Genomic DNA, 26,257 nt, shown 5'->3' with positions numbered 1-26,257 from the left:
TACTCTTCCTACTGACTGGTCTTGTCTGGAGAATAAGGCATAATGATCATGTCAGATTTTTTGATTCATTAGTTTGATTCATTAGTTCTTTCTTTCAGTTTATTTACTATGTACTCACCTAATTGTGCTTGCGGGGGTTGAGCTCTGGCTCTTTGGTCCCGCCTCTCAACCGTCAATCAACTGGTGTACAGATTCCTGAGCCTACTGGGCTCTATCATATCTACATTTGAAACTGTGTATGGAGTCAGCCTCCACCACATCACTTCCTAATGCAATCCATTTACTAACTACTCTGACACTGAAAAAGTTCTTTCTAATGTCTCTGTGGCTCATTTGGGTACTCAACTTCCACCTGTGTCCCCTTGTTCGCGTCCCTCCAGTGTTGAATAGTTCATCCTTGTTTACCCGGTCGATTCCCCTGAGGATTTTGTAGGTTGTGATCATGTCCCCCCTTACTCTTCTGTCTTCCAGTGTCGTAAGGTGCATTTCCCGCAGCCTTTCCTCATAACTCATGCCTCTTAGTTCTGGGACTAGTCTAGTAGCATACCATTGGACTTTTTCCAGCTTCGTCTTGTACTTGACAAGGTACGGGCTCCATGCTGGGGCCGCATACTCCAGGATTGGTCTTACATATGTTGTGTACAAGATTCTGAAGGATACCTTACACAGGTTCCTGAACGCCGTTCTGATGTTAGCCAGCCTCGCATATGCCGCAGTCGTTATTCTCTTTATGTGGGCTTCAGGAGACAGGTTTGGTGTGATATCAACTCCTAGATCATTCTCTCTGTCTGTTTCATTAAGTACTTCATCTCCTATTCTGTATCCTGTGTCTGGCCTCCTGTTTCCACTGCCTAGTTTCATTACTTTGCATTTACTCGGGTTGAACTTCAACAGCCATTTGTTGCACCATTCACTCACTCTGTCTAGGTCATCTTGTAGCCTCCTACTATCATCCTCTGTTTCAATCCTCCTCATAATTTTTGCATCGTCGGCAAACATTGAGAGGAACGAATCTATACCCTCTGGGAGATCATTTACATTTATCCCAAACAGTATAGGTACAAGGACTGACCCCTGCGGGACTCCACTTGTAACGTCTCGCCAATCTGAGACCTCACCCCTCACACAGACTCGTTGTCTCCTGTTGCTTAGGTACTCCTCTATCTACCGGAGTACCTTCCCTTTCACTCCAGCCTGTGTCTCAAACTTTCGCACTAGCCTCTTGTGTGGCACTGTATCAAAGGCTTTCTGACAATCCAAAAATATGCAGTCTGCCCACCCTTCTCTTTCTTGCCATATTTTTGTTGCCTGGTCGTAGAATTCAAGTAACCCTGTGAGGCAGGACTTGCCATCCCTGAAACCATGTTGATGCTGTGTTACAAAGTTCCTTCGCTACAGATGCTCCACTAGTTTTTTTCGCACAATCTTCTCCATCAGCTTGCATGGTATGCAGGTTAGGGACACAGGCCTGTAGTTCAGTGCCTCCTGTCTATCCCCTTTCTTGTATATCGGGACTACGTTAGCTGCTTTCCAAATATCTGGCAGTTCCCCTGTTGCCAGTGATTTGTTATACACTATGGAGAGTTGTAGGCACAGTTCTCCTGCTCCTTCCTTTAGAACCCAAGGGGAGATTCCATCTGCGCCTATAGCCTTTGTCACATCCAGCTCTAGTAAACACTTCCTCACTTCCCCGCTGGTAATCTCAAACTCTTCCCGTGGTTCCTGGTTAGCTATTCCCACACTTACCTCTGGAATTTCTCCTTGCTCTAAGGTGAAGACCTCCTGGAATTTCTTATTCAAATCCTCACACACTTCCTTGTCATTTGTAGTGAATCCTTCCGCCCCTATCCTTAATTTCATAACCTGTCCCTTTACTGTTGTTTTTCTCCTGATGTGGCTATGCAACAATTTAGGCTGAGTCTTTGCCTTGCTTGCGATGTCATTTTCGTATTGTCTTTCTGCCTCTCTTCTCATCCTGACATATTCATTCCTGGCATTCTGGTATCTTTCTCTGCTCTCCAGTGTCCTGTTATTCCTATAGTTTCTCCATGCCCTTTTACTTTGCTGCTTAGCTAGCCCACATCTCTGATTAAACCATGGGTTTCTCATTTTCATTTATCTGTTTTCCTTTTGGACTGGTACAAACTTGTTTGCTGCGTCCTTGCACTTCTGTGTGATGTAATCCATCATATCTTGGGCCGTCTTTCCCCTGAGCTGTTTCCCATGCTATATCTGTTAGGAATTTTCTTATCCCCTCATAGTTTCCCTTGTGTGTGTGTGTGTGTGTGTGTGTGTGTGTGTGTGTGTGTGCTCACCTATTTGTACTCACCTATTTGTGCTTGCATGGTTTGAGCTTTGGCTCTTTAGTCCCGCCTCTCAACTGTCAATCAACTGGTGTACATATTCCTGAGCCTACTGGGCTTTATCATATCTACACTTGAAACTGTGTATGGAGTCAGCCTCCACCACATCACTGCCTAATGCATTCAATCCGTTAACTACTCTGACACTGAAAAGGTTCCTTCTAACGTCCCTCTGGCTCATGTGGGTACTCAGTTTCCACCTGTGTCCTCTTGTTCGCGTCCCACCAGTGTTGAATGACACTGTGTACTCACCTATTTGTACCTGCAGGGTTGAGTTCTAGCTCTTACACTTCTTGGGTATATGTGTGTGTACTAACCTACTTGTGCTTCCGGGGATTGAGCTTTTGCTCTTAGGTCCAGTCTCTCAACCTTCAATCTTCTGATGTACAGATTCCTGAGCTTCTCGAGCTCCATCATATCTACATTTGAAACTGTGTATAGAGTCTACCTCCACCACAGCACTTGCCAGTGCAATCCATTTAATAACTACTCTTACACTGAGAAAGTTCTTTATAATGTCTCTGTGGCTCATTCGGGTACTCAGCTCCCACCTGTGTCCCCTTGTGTGTGCACCACCCGTGACATATTATCCATCCTTGTCTACCCTATCGATTTCCCTTCGAATTTTGTATGTAGTGATCATGTCTTAAAGAGCTCTTCCGTCTTCCAGCGATGTGAGGTGCAGTTCACTCAGCATTTCCTCGTAACTCATACCTCTTATTTCTAGGACTTGCCTAATGACAAACCTCTGAACTTTTTCCAACTTCGTTTTGTGCCTGACTAGATACGGGCTCCTTGCTGGAGCCGCATACTCCAGGATTAGCCTTACATACGTGGAATACAAGGTTCTGAAAGATTCCTTACACAGGATTCTATAGGAAGTTAGTGTCTGGCTTCCTATTTTCTCCACCTCGTTTCATTACCTTACATTTACTTGGGGGTGAACTTTAGTAGCCATTTGTTGGACCATTCCTTCAGTTTGTCTAGGTCATCTTATAGCCTCATACTATCCTCCTCTGTTTTAATCCTCCTCATAAATTTGGAATCATCAGCGAACATGGAGAGGAGCAAGTCTATTCCCTCTTAGAGATAATAACATATATCAGAAACAATATAGGTCCAAGGACTGATTCCTAAGGGACTCCACTGATGAGGCCTTGCGACTCTGAGACCTCACCCCTCACTTCTTTTCTTTATTTTTTACATATCTGTTGCTTAGGTACTCCCTTATCCAGGGAAGTACCTTCCATTTCACTCTTGCCTGCATATCCAGCTTGTACTCACCTAATTGTTCTTGCATGGGGGTTGAACTCTGGCTCTTTGGTCCCGCCTCTCAACAATCAATCAACTGATGTACAGATTCCTGAGCCTACTGGGCTTTTTCATATCAACATATGAAACTGTGTATGGAGTCAGCCTCCACCAAATCACTGCCTAATGCATTCCATCTGTTAACTACTCTGACACAGAAAAAGTTCTATCAATGTATCTGTGGCTCATTTGCACTATTCTCTTATGTGGTACAGTGTCAAAGGCTTTCTGGCAATCCAGAAATATGCAGTCTGCCCAGCCCACTCTTTCTTGCCTGATTTGTGTTGCCTGGTCATAGAATTAAATTTATCCTGTGAGGCATGATTTGCCATCTCTGAACCCATGTTGATGTTTTGTCACAAAGTTCTTTCTCTCCAGATATTCCACCATCTTTTCTCACACAATCTTATCCATCATCTTGCATGGTATGCAAGTTAGGGACATTAGCCTGTATTTCAGTGTCTCCTGTCTATCACGCTTCTTGAATATCGGGACTATATTAGCGATCTTACCAATTTTTGGCAGTTCACCTGTTACCAGTGATTTGTTATTCACCATAGAGAGTGGCTGGCACAGCCACTCTCCATGGTGGCAGAATTTGCTCCTTCCTTTAATATCCATATGGAGATTCTACCCGGGCCTATAGCCTTTGTCACATCCAACTGTAGCAGATGCTTCCTCACCTCCCCACTGCTAATCACCAACTCACCTAGTGGTGTTTGGTTTCTCTCTTATCTCTGGGACTTCCCCTTGCCTTACTGTCAAGACCTACTTTGAAATTCTTATTGAGTTCCTTGCACACTTCCTTGTCGTTTGTAGTGAATTTGCCTACCCCTTATCTTCAGAATTATTATCTATTTCTTCACTTTTGATTTTCTCCTGATGTGGCTGTGCAGCAATTTAGGTTGAGTCTTTGCCTTGCTTGCTATGTCATTTTCATATTGTCGCTCTGCTTCTCTTTTCCACCCTGACGTATTCTTTCCTGGTACTCTGGTATCTTTCTCTGATCTCTAGTATTCTGGTATTTCTATAGTTTTTCCACGCTCTTGTACTTAGTTGCTCTGCTTGCTTACATCTCTGATTAAGCCATGGGTGTCTTGTCTGCATTTCATTTTTTGTCGTTTTGGACTGGAACGAACTAGTCTGCGGCCATTTTCCAATTATGTGTGATGTTGTCCATCATATCTTGGCCGTCATTCCTCTGAGCTCTATTTCCCAAGTTATACCTGTTAGGATCTTTCTTATCTCCTCATAGTTTACCTTCTGGAATGCCAGCCTTTTGTTTTCTAGTCCCTTCCTTTAGTACATTAACTCTTCTTCGACTAGATACTAAAACATCAGTACATTTTCATCGTTCGTTCCCATGGGGGTTTTGAAACTGATTTCCCTTATATCGGAGTCATTTAGAGTGAAGACTAGGTTGAGTTTCGCTGGTTCATCGTTGTCTCTCATTCTTGTGGGTTCTCTGACATGCTGACTTAAAAAGTTTCTTGTCGCCACTACCAACAGTTTAGCTCTCCATGTTTCCTCACCTCCATGCGGTTATTTGTTCTCCCAGTCTATCCTTCCGTGATTGAAGCCCCCATGATGAACACATGGGATCTATTTCTACAGGCAGCACAGGTTGCCTTCTCAATTATAGAGTTAACTGCCGTGTTGTTGCTGTCGTACTCTTGCTTGGGTCTTCTGTCATTTGGTGGAGGGTTATATATCACTGCTACTACTACTTTCGGTGTTCCCATTGTCATGGTGCCTGTTATGTAGTCTCTGAACCCTTTACAGCCCGGAATAACCATCTCCTCGAAACTCCATTCCTTTCTTATCAGTAGTCACTCTGCCTCCTCCCCTACCTTCTCTTTCTTTATTGCAGCGTAGTCCTGGGAAAACACCGCATTCGTTATAATTCAACCTCCAGGTGGATTTCTTATAGCAGGACTCAGTTCACAGTTGAAGAGCATTGATTACTAAGTGGAAGGTTCCCCTTCGAAAAAGATGGTCATCTTCCAATGTCTACACGCGAGTCGTCATATATAGCGTTGTTGTAGTAGAGAAATAATGGAAATAATTCAGACAGGTTATTAAGGTCTAAATATATACATATCAAGTTAAAGTAAATTATTTTACTACTTTCAGGCCACTTGTTTGTGTTTCATATTCATGATTCATTGTATGATGATCAAGAATCAGGATTCAACGGAATATTGAGCGAAATGTAACCTCCAATACAACTTAATGTATTGTAAATTAGAGCTTGATATCCTAAACTCTTGATATATCTTGATGGAGTGTATATTACAGATTAGGTCACCCTCTAATAGAGTTTGATATTTCTTCAAACAAGAAATTTCCTCATATTTTCAATAATAATAATAATATAATTAATGACGCTCGGGTACGAATAAAAATCACCGATTTTCTCTCGAAATATTTTTCTTTAATTCCAATATTAATTAGGAGCTGAAAGCGAATCCCGGAGAATTTAGGAGTTGTGAATTCTAAACGGCATCATTCCTGACTCGTAAAATGAATTTGGAGTTTTAGTGCTTGTGAAGGTCGGCATCAAAGACCACCTGAATATTGTCCTGAGTTTGTGGTCCTTATGGAGAGTTACCAGGGGAGGTGCTCATGGGGGTCTCTGGGGAGAGGGGAGGAACAGGGGAAAGACCAGGCACCTGGGAGATAGTAGGAGAGACCTGGGAGAGGGTAGGGGGCACCTGGGAGAGGGTAGGGGGGACCTGGGAGAGGGTAGGGGCACCTGGGAGAGGGTAGGGGGCACCTGGGAGAGGGTAGGGGGGACCTGGGAGAGGGTAGGGGCACCTGGGAGATGGTAGGAGGGACCTGGGAGAGGGTAGGGGCACCTGGGATAGGGTAGGGGGGACCTGGGAGAGGGTAGGGGCACCTGGGAGAGGGTAGGGGGCACCTGGGAGAGGGTAGGGGGGACCTGGGAGAGGGTAGGGGCACCTGGGAGATGGTAGGAGGGACCTAGGAGAGGATAGGGGCACCTAGGAGAGGGTAGGAGGGACCTGGGAGAGGGTAGAGAGGACCTGAGAGAGGGTAGGGGGCACCTGGGAGAGGGTAGGGGGGACCTGGGAGAGGGTAGGGGGGACCTGGGAGAGGATAGGGGCACCTGGGAGAGGGTAGGGGGGACTTGGGAGAGGGTAGGGGGACCCGGGAGAGGATAGGGGCACCTGGGAGACGGTAGGGGGGACCTGGGAGTGGGTAGGGGCACCTGGGAGATGGTAGGAGGGACCTGGGAGAGGGTAGGGGCACCTGGGAGATGGTAGGAGGGACCTGGGAGAGGGTAGGGGCACCTGGGAGAGGGTAGGGGGGACCTGGGAGATGGTAGGGGCACCTGGGAGATGGTAGGAGGGACCTGGGAGAGGATAGGGGCACCTGGGAGAGGGTAGGGGGGACCTGGGAGAGGGTAGGGGGGACCTGGGAGAGGATAGGGGCACCTGGGAGAGGGTAGGGGGGGACCTGGGAGAGGGTAGGGGCACCTGGGAGATGGTAGGGGGCACCTGTGAGAGGTTAGGGGGTACCTGGGAGAGGGTAGGGGGGACCTGGGAGAGGGTAGGGGGCACCTGGGAGAGGGTAGGGGGGACCTGGGAGAGGTTAGGGGGGACCTGGGAGAGGGTAGGGGGCACCTGGGAGAGGGTAGGGGGCACCTGGAAGAGGGTAATGGGGTAATTCGATGGGGTAACTACAAGTCCTTGGCAAGGAGGGGAAGGAACAGTTGGAGGAGAATATTGGAGGATCAAAGGAGGAGGCAACATCTCACCCCCTCCCCTCCCCAGGCTTGAAGGGTGTGATGGACATTGGAGAAAGGTGTCTAAAGGACCTAAGGAGGGGGGGGGGATGTGCACACCTGGAGAAAGGTGTGGGGGGTGAGCCCTGGTAGCAGCCTAGGAGGGTCCATGACTGAAGTAGCATACACAGGCCCAATAAAAATCCTTCAAGACAACGAATCAAAATCTTTAATTACTTAGCAATATTTAATGAGGAAATTGAAAACATAATACTATTTGAGACTTATTTTATTGCGAATATTTCATTGAATACACAATAAAATAATATGAACGTAATATATTTTTTTTTAGGATATCTCTGGAACAAGATGGCAGAATCGAGCAGCATCCCAATACATCAGACAGTGATGATTAAGGATGCTGGCTTCATCCCATCCTCATGCTCCAAACATCTTCCAAATAAATTTAATATAAATGAAGGCACCACATTGTGTTATCTTGGACGGTGAGTGGACAGTTATCACCGGATAGTTATCATAACCTCCCCACCACCACCTGGGTCTGGTCGACGACCATAATGGCCTCACAATATTTAGAAGTGAAGAGTTATCGTACGGCACAAATATTTGCTGCCGGGGATATGTAATCATCGGCCATGTTTACTGCCGGATAATTAGCTTAATGGAATTTAAAAGTTACAAGTTGAGTATATCAGGTAACCTTGCCCTGTGGGATTGGTACCGGGAGGGATGGTACTGGGAGGGTTGGTACTGGGAAGGTTGGTACTGGGAGAGTTGGTACTGGAAGGGTTGGTACTGGGAGGGTTGGTACTGGGAGGGTTGGTACTGGGAGGGTTGGTACCGGGAAAGTAGGTAATGGGAAGGTTGGTACTGGGAGGGTTGGTACCGGGAAGGTAGGTAATGGGAAGGTTGGTACTGGGAGGGTTGGTATTGGGAGGGTTGATACTAGGAGGGTTGGTACTGGGAGGATTGGTACTGGGAGGGTTGGTACTGGGAAGGTTAGCACTGGGAGGGTTGATACTAGGAGGGTTGGTACTGGGAGGGTTGGTACTGGGAGGGTTGGTACTGGGAGGGTTGGTATTGGGAGGGTTGATACTAGGAGGGTGGGTACTGGGAGGGTTGGTACTGGGAGGGTTGATATTGGGAGGGTTGATACTGGGAGGGTTGGTACTGGGAGGGTTGGTACTGGGAGGGTTGGTACTGGGAGGGTTGGTACTGGGAGGGTTGGGAGTGGGAGGGTTGGTACTGGGAGGGTTGGTACTGGAAGGAATGGTACTTGGAGGGTTGGTACTGGGAGGGTTGGTATTGGGAGGATTGGTACTTGGAGGATTGGTACTAGTAGGGTTGGTACTGGGAGGGTTGGTACTGGGAGGGGTGATACAGGGAGGGTTGGTACTGGAAGGGTTGGTACTGGGAGGGTTGGTACTGGGAGGGTTGGTACTGGAAGGGTTGGCACTAGTAAGTTTGGTACTGGGAGGGTTGAGACTGGGAGGGTTGGTACTGGAAGGGTTGGTACTGGGAGGGTTGGTACCGGGAAGGTAGGTAATGGGAAGGTTGGTACTGGGAGGGTTGGTACAGGAAGGGTTGGTACTGGAACGGTTGGTACTGGGAGTGTTGGTACTGGGAGGGTTGGTACTGTGAGGGGTTGGTACTGGGTGGGTTGGAACTGTGAGGGTTGGTACTGGGAGGGTTGATACTGGGGGATATTGGTACTGTGAGGGTTGGTACTGTGAGGGTTGGTACTGGGAGGGTTGGGACTGGGAGGGTTGGAACTGTGAGGGTTGGTACTGGGATGGTTGGTACTGGGAGGGCTAGTACTGGGAAGGTTGTCACTGTGAGGGTTGTTACTGAAAGGGTTGATATTGGGAGGGTTGGTATTGGGATGGTTGGTATTGGGAGGGTTGACATTAGGAGGGTTGGTACTGGGAGGGTTGGTACTGGGAGGGTTAATACTGGGAAGGTTAGCACTGTGAAGGTTGGTACTGGGAGGGTTGGTACTGGGAGGGTTGGTATTGGGAGGGTTGATACTAGGAGAGTTGGTACTTGGAGGGTTGGTACTGGGACATTTGGTACTGGGATGGTTAGCACTGGGAGGGTTGGTACTGGGAGAGTTGGTACTGGAAGGAATGGTACTTGGAGGGTTGGTACTAGTAGGGTTGGTACTGGGAGGGTGTGTACTGGAAGGAATGGTACTTGGAGGGTTGGTACTAGTAGGGTTGGTACTGGGAGGGTTGGTACTGGGAGGGTTGGTACTGGGAGGGTTGGTACTGGGAGGGTTGGTACTGGGAGGGTTGGTACTGGAAGGGTTGATACTGGGAGGGTTGGTACCGGGAAGGTAGATAATGGGAAGGTTGGTACTGGGAGGGTTGGTACAGGGAGGGTTGGTACTGGAAGGGTTGGTACTGGGAGGGTTGGGACTGGGAGGGTTGGGACTGGGAGGGTTGGTACTGGGAGGGTTGGTACTAGTAAGTTTGGTACTGGGAGGGTTGTGACTGGGAGGGTTGGTACTGGAAGGGTTGGTACTTGGAGGGTTGGTACCGGAAAGGTAGGTAATGGGAAGGTTGGTACTGGGAGGGTTGGTACAGGGATGGTTGGTACTGGGAAGGTTGGAACTGTGAGGGTTGGTACTGTGAGGGTTGGTACTGTGAGGGTTGGTACTGGGAGGTTTGGTACTGGGAGGATTGGTACTGTGAGGGTTGGTACTGTGAGGGTTGGTACTGGGAGGGTTGGGACTGGGAGGGTTGGAACTGTGAGGGTTGGTACTGGGAGGGTTGGTACTGGGAGGGTTGGTACTGGGAAGGTTGGTACTGGGAAGGTTGTCACTGTGAGGGTTGTTACTGGAAGGGTTGGTACTGGGAGGGTTTGTACTGGGATGGTTGGTATTGGGAGGTTGACATTAGGAGGGTTTGTACTGGGAGGGTTGGTACTGGGAGGGTTGGTACTGGGAAGGTTAGCACTGTGAGGGCTGGTACTGGGAGGGTTGGTACTGGGAGGGTTGGTACTGGGAGGGTTGGTACTGGGAGGGTTGGTATTGGGAGGGTTGATACTAGGAGGGTTGGTACTGGGAGGGTTGGTACTGGGAGGGTTAGTACTAGGAGAGTTGGTACTGGGAGGGTTGGTACTGGGAGGGTTGGTACTGGAAGGGTTGGTACTAGGAGGGTTGGTACTGGGAGGGTTGGTACTGGGAGGGTTGGTACTGGGAGGGTTGGTACTAGGAGGGTTGGTACTGGGAGGGTTGGTACTGGGAGGGTTGGTACTGGGAGGGTTGGTATTGGGAGGGTTGGTACTGGGAGTGTTGGGAATTTGAGGGTTGGTACTGGGAAGGATAACACTGGAAGGGTTGGGACTGGGAGGATTGGTACTGTGAGGGTTAGCACTGTGATGGTTGGTACTGGGAGGGTTGGTACTAGGAGGGTTGGTACTGGGAGGGCTGGTACTAGTAGGGTTGGTACTGGGAGGGTTGGCACTAGAAATAATATCAGTATACTCGACACTGAAGAAGTTAGTGCTGGGAGGGTAATAGTTGACACAGTGAACACTGACAATAAGTGTCATTAATATGTAGAGGTAGTGTAGAGGAGGCGTAGCACTGCTGATCGTGTTATTATAGTCGGCGTTGGGAAGCTGACGAAGTCAGTATAGCTGGCACTGTTGACATGCTCAGTATTACGTGACCTGGCACTGGGAAAAGGGCCAAGATATTTGGAACTATGGATTATACTTGCTTCTGTAGAATTGACATCCAGGAAGTGACAATTACCAGGATTGTTGTCCCCACCGGGTGGGATTGTAATATCGAGGTGGACGCTGTTTGTAGGGATGACTCAGTAGAAGTAGAAGTGTTGGGAGGTTTGGCACTATATAGCAGGTACCAGTGCCAGGAACGCTGGTACGGTTGAGGCGCCCAGTGACACGGGGAGTTGACACAATGGCTTGGCAATTATCACTGTCCGGAGGCAACCCGTTCTCGCAAATTCGTAAAGTCAATATTGACTTATTAACTACGTGCATAGGTGATATACTAAACATAATAGATACCCTTAAAAAGATTCATAGAAAACACCGACCTTACCTAACCTTGTTAGTATCTTAAGATAAGCATCTTATTGCTTCGTAATTACAATTATTACTTAACCTATACCTATTATAGGTTAGGTAATAATTGTAATTACGAAGCTATAAGATGCTTATCTTAAGATACTAACAAGGTTAGGTAAGGTCGGTGTTTTCTATGAATCTTTTTAAGGGTATCTATTATGTTAAGTATGTCACCTATGCACATATTTAATAAGTCAATATTGACTTATTAAATTTGCGAGAACGGGTTGCCGGAGGATTGGTTTATTCAGCTTAGGAACTAAATATGACTGATTGTTTAGAAGGCGTCTGCGCCAGAGACCTCAGGCACGGGGTACATGTTGAAGTGTTCACAGTGCTCTCCGTCACAAACTTTAATATTAATTAATTTTAAGGTGTAATCCATCTCAGTTTTCGAATCAAGCACGGAAAAATTCTTTGTAATTACGACGCAATATTTGTACATATTAAATCGCACCTGAAGTAAACTAAAATATATATATTAAGACAAAGCCACACTATTGTCCCTCTGGCAACAGTGCTGATAGTTCCCAGAGGATGAAAGAAGGAGAACCCATATCTATATAAATAAAAATTGAAATGTTCGTTGGTTCAAAATCGATTATCTCCGAAAGTTCTTAACCGATTGCTATGAAATTTTCACACAACGTTTCCTTCGCATCCGAGCGGGTGTTTATATACATACTATTTAGATGTCACGTCTGTGACGGGAAAACATGCTTTTTTCGAAAAACTTTTTTTTTTCATTGGATTTTCATGTGAGGGAGATCTTTGAAACCTCTTTACCAATTGCTTTGAAATATGAGACACACCATTGCATTTGAATTGGCGCGCGTTTCTATATACCTACTATATATATACATGACTCACCTGTGACAAGAAAAAACATGTTTTTTTTTAAACAGCGCTATCTGTGGGACGTAAGAGCAACATACACTGTAATCTCTAAAAGATCTTCACCAATTGCTTTGAGTTTTGATGCAACATTCCATTCGAGCACATGCGTGTTTTTATATACCATTTATATAGATGCCACACCTGTGACTAGTAAAAACATGTTTTTTTGTTAAAAACAGCGCCGTCTGTTACACATAATAGCAACATACTCTATACTAAATATATTATGATTCCAATACAATGTATCGGATTGCATTGATAAATTTAATTTTCATAGATTTTTGTTTATTGATATTTTGATATAATTATTTTGTGTGACATTGCGTTAGAATTGAGCTGTGTTGTTTACCATACCTTTCATTTCGTGAGTATAGTTTATTTATTTTATTTTATCACTGTCATTTCGTTTTTTTAACTGTTTATCATATATTTCAGTGATGGGAACATCAGATTATTTAATGTTCCCTATTTTCTGATGGGAACATCAGATCATTTGGGAATGCATCGGACAAAGGAGTGAGGAATGGTGGGGAGGACACAGGGACAGAGGAGTGGGGGATGGTGGGGAGGACGATGGGGGCAGGAGAGGGGGAAAATGGTAGGCAGGTCGCAGGGACGTGGAAGTGGGAGATGGTTGGGGGCCTTGGCGTGCGCACAGCAACACAAATACCTGAACCAGCATTCCTGTCCTCTTCAGTGGCGTCTGACAACTTTGTGAAGGAAATCCTACCTGAGCACCTAGTTCAACGGGCAGGGGTACATGATCCCAGCTTCACAGACTACACAACCAAATGGGTCTCTCTCGCAGGACCAGCACCCCAACCACCGCCTTCTGAAGCCCATAAGTAATCCAGCTGGGGACCTCCCCATTGCAAACCAGAAAGCTGCGACAACACCACAAGACACTGCCCGACTTAAAGCTGTAGCAGCTCCCTATGCAGGTGACTTCCTATTAGCAACCCAATGTCAGTAACCGGCACTCGTCTCACACCGCAGTCCCTCCGAATTGTTGTGGCTTTCTGCCTCGCTGCCACAATCCACACCCAATACAGGTGTATTTGCGGCAAGGCAGAGGCCGACAGGTATAGACGGCATGGCCTTCTCTGCCAAAGGACAAGAGGATGAAAAGCAAGACACGGCGAGGTTAACGACATTATCAAGAGAAGTCTTACCACGGCCGGATGTCCAACAGAGAGAGAGCCCCGTTACCTAATGTCCCGCAGTTCTGATGAGCATGTCGGTAGCCCAGACGGGATCACGATGAACCCCTGGAAGAATGGTAGACAGTTGGTGTGTGACTACACTTACGTTAACCCTTAGCCAACACTTACGTTGCCTTCAGTGCTACTCAAGCAGGAGGTGCTGCCTATCACCGGGAAGCAGCCAAGTCACGTAAATACAGAGACCTTGATTCCAACTTCAGTTTTGTCCCCATTGCCTCAGAGACACTTGGTGCCAGGGGTAAATGTGCTGCTAGTTTTATTGAAGGAGTTGGGGTCCAAGGTAACTGAAAAAAACTAGAGATCCTAGAGCCGCCAGTTTTCTCTTTCAGTGCCTTAGTGTGGCGATCCAGAGAAGAAATGCTCACTGCAGCCATGGTTCCTGCCCACCATCTGAAAAGCTGGAGAAGCTCTACAACTCTCTTTGTGTAATGAAATGATAAAATACACTCTGTCCGCTATCATTTGCTGTTAATGGATGATGGATTATAGCGGACAGAGTGTATTGTGATCTGGCTTGTACTCATCTTGAAATACCAGAAAACATACTTAGGAAACTACTCCAAGCCTGCACTAAAGAGGCACCCTTCGTGAGCCCAGATGGGCACATGTATAAGCAAGTAGATGGGGTCGCCATGGGTTCTTCCCTAGGTGTCCTGTTTGAGAACTTCTACATGGGCACCATCGAGCAAAGGGTCTTAGTTGACATGGTCTTCAAACCTGCCGTATACTGCAGGTATGTTGACGACCTTTTTACACAGGTACCTGATGTCAGACGTCTGCAGGAGCTGAAGGAGGCATATGAGCGGAATTCAGTGTTGAGTTTCACTTACGAGATGGGGAAGGATGGGAAGCTGCCCTTTCTAGATGTAACAGACATGGAAAGGAGCAGCAGCTTCCACACTGCAGTTTACACTAAAGAAACAAACATAGGAATGTGCCTCAATGCTAATAGTGACTGCTCAGACAGGTACAAGAGGAGTGTTGTCAACGCTTACGTCGACCGTGCTCTCAGTCACAGCTCATGATAGAAGCAAGTCGATGAAGAACTCTGTAGGGTAAGGCAGGTCCTAGTCAACAACGGCTTCTCTAATGGTTTTGTTGAAGACATCATAAAAAGGAAGGCGAAATGCCATGCAACCTCTGAAGAGTCAACTTACACAACACATGTACCCGTTATTAAACTCTTTTTACCAGCTCATAAAACGGAGGAAAGGGTCCTGAAAGATAGTGTTGATAGGAACGTTATCCTTAAAGACAAAAATCAGAAAATACAATCGACGATTTACTATAAAACCAAAAAAAACGGCCAACCTACTCATGAAAAACTCTCCAGACACCAAGCAGAACGCCGTAAAGGAAACCAACGTCGTCTATGCCTTCAAATGCCCACTTAGGGACTGTAAGCCCCAGAGAACTCAGTATATAGGAAAGACAACAACGTCTCTTTCCAAGCGATAAACAATGCATAAGCAACAGGGCTCCATCAAGGAACATATAATCTCTTCTCACAACCAGACCACCACCAGAGAAATCTTCACAAACAACACAGAAATCATCGATAGATACAGCGATAGATAGCAGGCGGCTCAACATCTGCGAGGCATTACACATCAAAACGTCAACACCAGCAATCAACAGCCAAATAATGGACAACTATATTCTACACACTTCAAAACTCCAAACCAATATATAAGCATCAGGAGTAGGTATGGGCCAATAGTCCCTCGGCAGTTACTTCCATTCTTATGCTCTCATATCCAATTTATACCCATTGTTTCGTGTTTTGTCTAGTTTTTGTCACAAGTTTGTTCACTTTACCCAAAACTGTTGTACCATATCACCTCACCCAAATTCGAGTATAACTATGGACGTATTTTGCATGCTTACAGGTTACAATTGTGTGTGTAAACTAAAGAATTTGAAAATGTAGTAAGTTATTATGAAACGCGTTCGGGCATCAATTCAGACTAGAAATAAAAATGAATTTTGGAGAATTGATTTTTCAATTACCATCGACAGTGAAAAAAAAACATAAGAAATAGAGAAAATTCGTGTTAGAATTAATAATCACACTTTTTTGGTCATATTTTACAACATATGTTTACAAGAAAGACTGCTACCAAAATATACTAATATATATATATATATATATATATACTAATATATATATATATATATATATATATATATATAGAGGCTGGTATGCAAAAACTATATATATATATTTATATATATAAAACTTTTTACCTGTCACATATATTAAAGCTAATTTAAAAATCCATTACACTACAAGATGAATTTTATAACTACTAAAACAAACCATTCTATTAAACTTACGTGAAGTGATCAGAAGTGTAACTTGATACCTAACACATAGATACTAAACACTATAACAAATATTTATATAATGACTACAAATCTACAAAAAATGTAAGCGCACTTAAAGTGATCAATACAAATAAAATTTATTAACTGTCACATATATTAAAGCTAATTTAAAAATCCATTAAACTACAAGATGAATTTTATAACTACTAAAACAAACCATTCTATTAAACTTACGTGAAGTGATCAGAAGTGAAACTTGATACCTAACACATAGATACTAAACACTATAACAAATATTTATATAATGACTACAAATCTACAAAAAATGTAAGCGCACTTAAAGTGATCAATACAAATAAAACTTATTAACTGTCACATAGTTTAATGGATTTTTAAATTAGCTTTAATATAAAAGATGAATTTTATAACTACTAAAACAAACCATTCTATTAAACTTATGTGAAGTGATCAGAAGTGAAACTTGATACCTAACACATAGATACTAAACACTATAACAAATATTTATATAATGACTACAATTCTACAAAAAAATGTAAGCGCACTTAAAGTGATCAATACAAATAAAACTTTTTAACTGTCACATATATTAAACTAATTTAAAAATCCATTAAACTACAAGATGAATTTTATAACTACTAAAACAAACCTTTCTATTAAACTTACGTGAAGTTTAAGAAGTGAAACTTGATACTTAACACAGATAATAAACGCTATAACAAATATTTATATAATGACTACAAATCTACAAAAAATGTAAGCACACTTAAAATGATCAATACAAAAAAAATTTATTAACTGACACATATATTAAAGCTAATTTAAAAATCCATTAAACTACAAGATAAATTTTATAACTACTAAAATAAACCATTCTGTTAAACTTACGTGAATTGATCAGAAGTGAAAATTGATACTTAACACATAGATACTAAACACTAAAAATATTTATATAATGACTACAAATCTACAAAAAATGTAAGCTCACTTAAAGTGATCAATACAAATAAAACATATTAACTGTAACATATATTAAAGCTAATTTAAAAATCCATTAAATATAAGATGAATTTTATAACTACTAAACCAAACCAATCCATAAACTTACGTGAAGTGTTCAGAAGTGAAACTTGATACCTAACACATAGATACTAAACACTATAACAAATATTTATATAATGACTACAAATCTACAAAAAATGTAAGCGCACTTAAAGTGATCAATACAAATAAAACTTATTAACTGTCACATATATTAAAGCTAATTTAAAAATCCATTAAACTACAAGATGAATTTTATAACTACTAAAACAAACCATTCTATTAAACTTACATGAAGTGATCAAAAGTGAAACTTGATACCTAACACAGATACTAAACACTTTAACAAATATTTATATAATGACTACAAATCTACAAAAAATGTAAGCGCACTTAAAGTGATCAATACAAATAAATCTTATTAACTGTCACATATATTAAATCTAATTTAAAAATCCATTAAACTACAAGATGAATTTTATAAATACTAAAGCAAACCATTCTATTAAACTTATGTGAAGTGATCAGAAGTGAAACTTGATACCTAACACATAGATACTAAACACTATAACAATTATTTATATAATGACTACAAATCTACAAAAAATGTAAGCGCACTTAAAGTGATCAATACAAATAAAACTTATTAACTGTCACATATATTAAAGCTAATTTAAAAATCCATTAAACTACAAGATGAATTTTATAACTACTAAAACAAACCATTCTATTAAACTTATGTGAAGTGATCAGAAGTGAAACTTGATACTTAACACATAGATACTAAACACTACAAATATTTATATAATGACTACAAATCTACAAAAAATGTAAGCGCACTTAAAGTGATCAATACCAATAAAACTTATTAAATATCACATATATTAAATCTAATTTAAAAATCCATTAAACTACAAGATGAATTTTATAACTACTAAAACAAACCATTCTATTAAACTTATGTGAAGTGATCAGAAGTGAAACTTGATACCTAACACATAGATACTAAACACTATAATTAATATTTGTATAATGACTACAAATCTACAAAAAATGTAAGCGCACTTAAAGTGATCAATACAAATAAAACATATTAACTGTCACATATATTAAAGCTAATTTAAAAATCCATTAAACTACAAGATGAATTTTATAACTACTAAAACAAACCTTTCTATTAAACTTACGTGAAGTTTAAGAAGTGAAACTTGATACTTAACACATAGATACTAAACACTACAAATATTTATATAATGACTACAAATCTACAAAAAATGTAAGCACACTTAAAATGATCAATACAAAAAAAATTTATTAACTGACACATATATTAAAGCTAATTTAAAAATCCATTAAACTACATGATGAATTTTATAACTACTAAAACAATCCATTCTATTAAACTTACGTGAAGTGATCAGAAGTGAAACATGATACCTAACACATAGATACTAAACACTATAACAAATATTTAAATAATGACTACAAATCTACAAAAAATGTAAGCGCACTTAAAGTGATCAATACAAATAAAACTTATTAACTGTCACATATATTAAAGCTAATTTAAAAATCCATTAAACTACAAGATAAATTTTATAACTACTAAAATAAACCATTCTGTTAAACTTAAGTGAATTGATCAGAAGTGAAAATTGATACTTAACACATAGATACTAAACACTAAAAATATTTATATAATGACTACAAATCTACAAAAAATGTAAGCGCACTTAAAGTGATCAATACAAATAAAACTTATTAACTGTCACATATATTAAAGCTAATTTAAAAATCTATTAAACTACAAGATGAATTTTATAACTACTAAAACAAACCATTCTATTAAACTTACGTGAAGTGATCAGAAGTGAACCTTGATACCTAACACATAGATACTAAACACTATAACAAATATTTATATAATGACTACAAATCAACAAAAAATGTAAGCGCACTTAAAGTGATCAGTACAAATAAATCTTATTAACTGTCACATATAATAAAGCTAATTTAAAAATCCATTAAACTACAAGATGAATTTTATAAATACTAAAGCAAACCATTCTATTAAACTTATGTGAAGTGATCAGAAGTGAAACTTGATACCTAACACATAGATACTAAACACTATAACAAATATTTATATAATGACTACAAATCTACAAAAAATGTAAGCGCACTTAAAGTGATCAATACAAATAAAACTTATTAACTGTCATATATATAAAGCTAATTTAAAAATCCATTAAATACAAGATGAATTTTATAACTACTAAACCAAACCAATCCATAAACTTACGTGAAGTGATCAGAAGTGAAACTTGATACCTAACACAGATACTAAACACTATAACAAATATTTTATAATGACTACAAATCTACAAAAAATGTAAGCGCACTTAAAGTGATCAATACAAATAAAACTTATTAACTCACATATATTGAAGCTAATTTAAAAATCCATTAAACAACAAGATGAATTTTATAACTAATAAAACAAACCATTCTATTGATCAGAAGTGAAACTTGATACCTAACACAGATACTAAACACTATAACAAATATTTATATAATGACTACAAATCTACAAAAAATGTTAGCGCACTTAAAGTGATCAATACAAATAAAACTTATTAACTGTCCAATATATTAAAGCTTATTTAAAAATCCATTAAACTTCAAGATGAATTTTATAACTACTAAAACAAACCATTCTATTAAACTTATGTGAAGTGATCAGAAGTGAAACTTGATACCTAACACATAGATACTAAACACTATAATTAATATTTGTATAATGACTACAAATCTACAAAAAATGTAAGCGCACTTAAAGTGATCAATACAAATAAAACATATTAACTGTCACATATATTAAAGCTAATTTAAAAATCCATTAAACTACAAGATGAATTTTATAACTACTAAAACAAACATTTCTATTAAACTTACGTGAAGTTTAAGAAGTGAAACTTGATACTTAACACAGATAATAAACACTATAACAAATATTTATATAATGACTACAAATCTACAAAAAATGTAAGCGCACTTCAAGTGATCAATACAAATAAAACTTATTGTCACATATATTAAAGCTAATTTTAAAAACCATTAAACTACAAGATGAATTTTATAACTACTAAAACAAACCATTCTATTAAACTTAAGTGAAGTGATCAGAAGTGAAACTTGATACCTAACACATAGATACTAAACACTATAACAAATATTAATATAATGACTACAAATCTACAAAAAATGTATGCACACTTAAAGTGATCAATACAAATAAAACTTATTAACTGTCACATATATTAAAGCTAATTTAAAAATCCATTAAACTACAAGATGAATTTTATAACTACTAAAACAAACCATTCTATTAAACTTACGTGAAGTGATCTGAAGTGAAACTTGATACTTAACACATATATACTAAACACTACAAATATTTATATTATGACTACAAATCTACAACAAATGTAAGGGCACTTAATTAGTTTTATTTGGATTGATCACTAAGTGCCCTTACATTTGTTGTAAATTTGTAGTCATAATATAAATATTTGTAGTGTTTAGTATATATGTGTTAAGTATCAAGTTTCACTTCTGATCACTTCACGTAAGTTTAATAGAATGGTTTGTTTTAGTAGTTATAAAATTCATCTTGTAGTTTAATGGATTTTTAAATTAGCTTTAATATATGTGACAGTTAATAAGTTTTATTTGTATTGATCACTTTAAGTGCGCACACATTTTTTGTAGATTTGTAGTCATTATATTAATATTTGTTATAGTGTTTAGTATCTATGTGTTAGGTATCAAGTTTCACTTCTGATCACTTCACGTAAGTTTAATAGAATGGTTTGTTTTAGTAGTTATAAAATTCATCTTGTAGTTTAATGGTTTTTAAAATTAGCTTTAATATATGTGACAATAAGTTTTATTTGGATTGATCACTTTAACTGTCACATATGTTAAAGCTAATTTAAAAATCCATTAAACTACAAGATAAATTTTATAACTACTAAAATAAACCATTCTGTTAAACTTACGTGAAGTGATCAGAAGTGAAAATTGATACTTAACACATAGATACTAAACACTAAAAATATTTATATAATGACTACAAATCTACAAAAAATGTAAGCGCACTTAAAGTGATCAATACAAATAAAACATTAACTGTCACATATATTAAAGCTAATTTAAAAATCCATTAAATACAAGATGAATTTTATAACTACTAAACCAAACCAATCCAAAAACTTACGTGAAGTGATCAGAAGAGAAACCTGATACCTAACACATAGACACTAAACACTATAACAAATATTTATATAATGACTTCAAATCTACAAAAAATGTAAGCGCACTTAAAGTGATGAATACAAATAAAACTTATTAACTGTCACATATAGTAAAGCTAATTTAAAAATCCATTAAACTACAAGAAGAATTTTATAAGTACTAAAACAAACCATTCTACTAAACTTACGTGAAGTGATCAGGAGAGAAACTTGATACCTAACACAGACACTAAACACTATAACAAATATTTATATAATGACTACAAATCTACAAAAAATGTAAGCGCACTTAAAGTGATCAATACAAATAAAACTTATTAACTGTCCAATATATTAAAGCTAATTTTAAAATCCATTAAACTTCAAGATGAATTTTATAACTACTAAAACAAACCATTCTATTAAACTTACGTGAAGTGATCAGAAGTGAAACTTGATACCTAACACATAGATACTAACACTATAACAAATATTTATATAATGACTACAAATCTACAAAAAATGTAAGCGCACTTAAAGTGATCAATACAAATAAAACTTATTAACTGTCACATATAATAAAGCTAATTTAAAAATCCATTAAACTAAAAGATAAGTTTTATAACTAATAAACCAAACCAATCCATAAACATACGTGAAGTGATCAGAAGAGAAACTTGATACCTAACACATAGATACTAAACACTATAACAAATATTTATATAATGACTACAAATCTACAAAAAAATGTAAGCGCACTTAAAGTGATCAATACAAATAAAACTTATTAACTGTCACATTTATTAAAGCTAATTTAAAAATCCATTAAACTACAAGATGATTTTTATAACTACTAAAACAAACCTTTCTATTAAACTTACGTGAAGTGATCAGAAGTGAAACTTGATATTTAACACATAGATACTAAACACAATAACAAATATTTATATAATGACTACAAATCTTCAAAAAATGTAAGCGCACTTAAAGTGATCAATACAAATAAAACTTACTAACTGTCACATATATTAAAGCTAATTTAAAAATCCATTAAATACAAGAAGAATTTTTTAACTACTAAACCAAACCAATCCATAAACATACATGAAGTGATCAGAAGAGAAACTTTATACTTAACACATAGATACTAAACACAATAACAAATATTTATATAATGACTACAATTCTACAAAAAATGTAAGCGCACTTAAAGTGATCAATAGAAATAAAACTTATTAATTGTCACATATATTAAAGCTAATTTAAAAATCCATTAAACTACAAGATGAATTTTATAACTACTAAAACAAACCATTCTATTAAACTTACGTGAAGTGATCAGAAGTGAAACTTGATACCTAACACATAGAAACTAAACACTAACAAATTTATATAATGACTACAAATCTACAAAAAATGTAAGCGCACTTAAAGTGATCAATACAAATAAAACGTATTAACTGTCACATATATTAAAGCTAATTTAAAAATCCATTAAACTTCAAGATGAATTTTATAACTACTAAAACAAACCATTCTATTAAACTTACGTGAAGTGATCAGAAGTGAAACTTGATACCTAACACAGATACTAAACACTATAACAAATATTTATATAATGACTACAAATCTACAAAAAATGTTAGCACACTTAAAGTGATCAATACAAATAAAACTTATTAACTGTCACATATATTAAAGCTAATTTAAAAATCCATTAAACACCAAGATGAATTTTATAAATACTAAAGCAAACCATTCTATTAAACTTACGTGAAGTGATCAGAAGTGAAACTTGATACCTAACACAGATACTAAACACTATAAGAAATATTTATATAATGACTACAAATCTACAAAAAATGTAAGCGCACTTAAAGTGATCAATACAAATAAATCTTATTAACTGTCACATATATTAAAGCTAATTTAAAAATCCATTAAACTACAAGATGAATTTTATAAATACTAAAACAAACCATTCTATTAAACTTATGTGAAGTGATCTGAAGTGAAACTTGATACCTAACACATAGATACTAAACACTATAACAAATATTTATATAATGACTACAAATCTACAAAAAATGTAAGCGCACTTAAAGTGATCAATACAAATAAAACTTATTAACTGTCACATATATTAAAGCTAATTTAAAAATCCATTAAACTACAAGATGAATTTTATAACTACTTAAACAAACCATTCTATTAAACTTACGTGAAGTGATCAGAAGTGAAACTTGATACCTAACACATAGATACTAACACTATAACAAATATTTATATAATGACTACAAATCTACAAAAAATGTAAGCGCACTTAAAGTGATCAATACAAATAAAACTTATTAACTGTCACATATATAAAGCTAATTTAAAAATCCATTAAATACAAGATGAATTTTATAACTACTAAACCAAACCAATCCATAAACTTACGTGAAGTGAACAGAAGTGAAACTTGATACCTAACACATAGATACTAAACACTATAACAAATATTTATATAATGACTACAAATCTACAAAAAATGTAAGCGCACTTAAAGTGATCAATACAAATAAAACTTATTAACTGTCACATATATTAAAGCTAATTTAAAAATCCATTAAACTACAAGATGAATTTTATAACTACTAAAACAAACCATTCAATTAAACTTACGTGAAGTGATCAGAAGTGAAACTTGATACCTAACACATAGAAACTAAACACTAACAAATTTATATAATGACTACAAATCTACAAAAAATGTATGCGCACTTAAAGTGATCAATACAAATAAAACGTATTAACTGTCACATATATTAAAGCTAATTTAAAAATCCATTAAACTACAAGATGAATTTTATAACTACTAAAACAAACCATTCTATTAAACTTACGTGTAGTGATCAGAAGTGAAACTTGATACCTAACACATAGATACTAAACACTATAACAAATATTTATATAATGACTACAAATCTACAAAAAATGTAAGCTCACTTAAAGTGATCAATACAAATAAAACTTATTAACTGTCATATATATTAAAGCTAATTTAAAAATCCATTAAACTACAAGAAGAATTTTATAACTACTAAAACAAACCATTCTATTAAACTTACGTGAAGTGATCAGAAGTGAAACTTGATAACACAGATACTAAACACTATACCAATATTTAAATAATGACTACAAATCTACCAAAAATGTAAGTGCACTTAAAGTGAATTAATACAAATAAAACTTATTAACTGTCACATATATTAAAGCTCATTTAAAAATCCATTAAATACAAGATGAATTTTATAACTACTAAACCAAACCAATCCATAAACTTACGTGAAGTGATCAGAAGAGAAACTTGATGCCTAACAGATACTAATCACTATAACAAATATTTATATAATGACTACAATTCAACAAAAAATGTAAGCGCACTTAAAGTGATCAATACAAATAAAACTTATTAACTGTCACATATATTAAAGCTAATTTAAAAATCCATTAAACTACAAGATGAATTTTATAACTACTAAAACAAACCATTCAATTAAACTTACGTGAAGTGATCAGAAGTGAAACTTGATACCTAACACATAGATACTAAACACTATAACAAATATTTATATAATGACTACAAATCTACAAAAAATGTAAGCGCACTTAAGGTGATCAATACAAATAAAACTTATTAACCGTCACATATATTAAAGCTAATTTAAAAATCCATTAAACTAAAAGATATGTTTTATAACTAATAAACCAAACCAATCCATAAACATACGTGAAGTGATCAGAAGAGAAACTTGATACCTAACACAGATACTAAACACTATAACAAACATTTATATAATGACTACAATTCTACAAAAAATGTAAGCGCACTTAAAGTGATCAATACAAATAAAACTTATTAACTGTCACATATTAAAGCTAATTTAAAAATCCATTAAACTACAAGATGAATTTTATAACTACTAAAACAAAGTATTCTATTAAACTTACGTGAAGTGATCAGAGGTGAAACTTGATACCTAACACATAGATACTAAACAAAATAACAAATATTTATATAATGACTACAAATCTACAAAAAATGTAAGCGCACTTAAAGTGATCAATACAAATAAAACTTATTAACTGTCACATATATTAAAACTAATTTAAAAATCCATTAAACTACAAGATGAATTTTATAACTACTAAAGCAAGTAAGTAAGTAAGTAATTATCAAAAGAAGGCACCAAACCGGGAAGGCTATGTAGCACCATCAAGTACGCAAAATAATCAGAGGGCGCTAAATATCACCAAGGATGCCAATACGAGAACAAAAACGCATAAGGCGAACGACATCAAAAGTATCCGAGTCACCAAGAATTCTATCGAGGGACAAGTGACCGCGAGGGGCGGTCGGAAAGCAAGACACACGCTCGTCCTGGAAGTCAGGACATTCAAGAAGGACATGCACGACCGTAAGAGGGACGATGCAACTAGGACAATAAGGAGCAGGGCGGCGCTCCATCAAGTGACCATGGGTTAAGCGTGTATGGCCAATACGCAACCTCGCCAGAGCTGTTTCCCACCGCCGGTTACAGTGGAAGGAGGACGGCCACGAGGAAACACAATATTTAAGAGTACGTAGCTTGTTACCAGTAACAGACAACCAAGAAGCCTGCCAACGGGTAAGGACTGAGGAATGGATAACTGGGTAAAAGTCGGAGTACGGAATGCCTTTACGAGAGATGGGACAAGAGCGGACAGCTTCCTTAGCGGCAGCATCCGCACGCTCATTTAAAGACACACCAATATGGCTGGGAACCCAACAAAACTCAACCGACTTAAATTTACTGTGAACGAGAAACAGCCAATGCTGGATCTCGACAACTACTGGATGAACCGGATTAAAGGACCCGAGAGCCATGAGGG

General features: G+C 38.1%; 1 protein-coding gene across 1 annotated transcript; it reads right to left on the bottom strand.

Moving 5' to 3' along the window:
• Positions 1 to 8,108: 8,108 nt before the first annotated feature.
• On the bottom strand, positions 8,109 to 10,995 carry LOC123751998 (mucin-2-like). The gene is made up of 2 exons (XM_069309272.1): positions 9,979 to 10,995; positions 8,109 to 9,212 (listed from the first exon to the last, which is right to left on the bottom strand). The coding sequence occupies exons 1-2, from the start codon at positions 10,993 to 10,995 to the stop codon at positions 8,109 to 8,111; spliced, it is 2,121 nt and encodes a 706-aa protein (XP_069165373.1).
• Positions 10,996 to 26,257: the final 15,262 nt, after the last annotated feature.

Source organism: Procambarus clarkii, chromosome 64 (assembly GCF_040958095.1).
Source record: "Procambarus clarkii isolate CNS0578487 chromosome 64, FALCON_Pclarkii_2.0, whole genome shotgun sequence".
In the NCBI taxonomy this organism is placed as follows: Eukaryota; Metazoa; Arthropoda; class Malacostraca; order Decapoda; family Cambaridae; genus Procambarus; species Procambarus clarkii.
Note: the sequence above shows the minus strand (reverse complement) of the source record. Positions and strands in the feature narration are given on the sequence as shown.

What these genes read in the sequence shown, in the direction of transcription:
- LOC123751998 (XM_069309272.1), bottom strand. Translation starts at nt 10,995, where the DNA reads ATGACACTTATTGTCAGTGTTCACTGTGTCAACTATTACCCTCCCAGC. An exon ending in TCCCATTACCTACCTTTCCG is followed by an intron (nt 9,213 to 9,978) that starts GTACCAACCCTC and finishes CAACCCTCACAG; the next exon opens with TTCCAACCCTCCCAGTCCCA.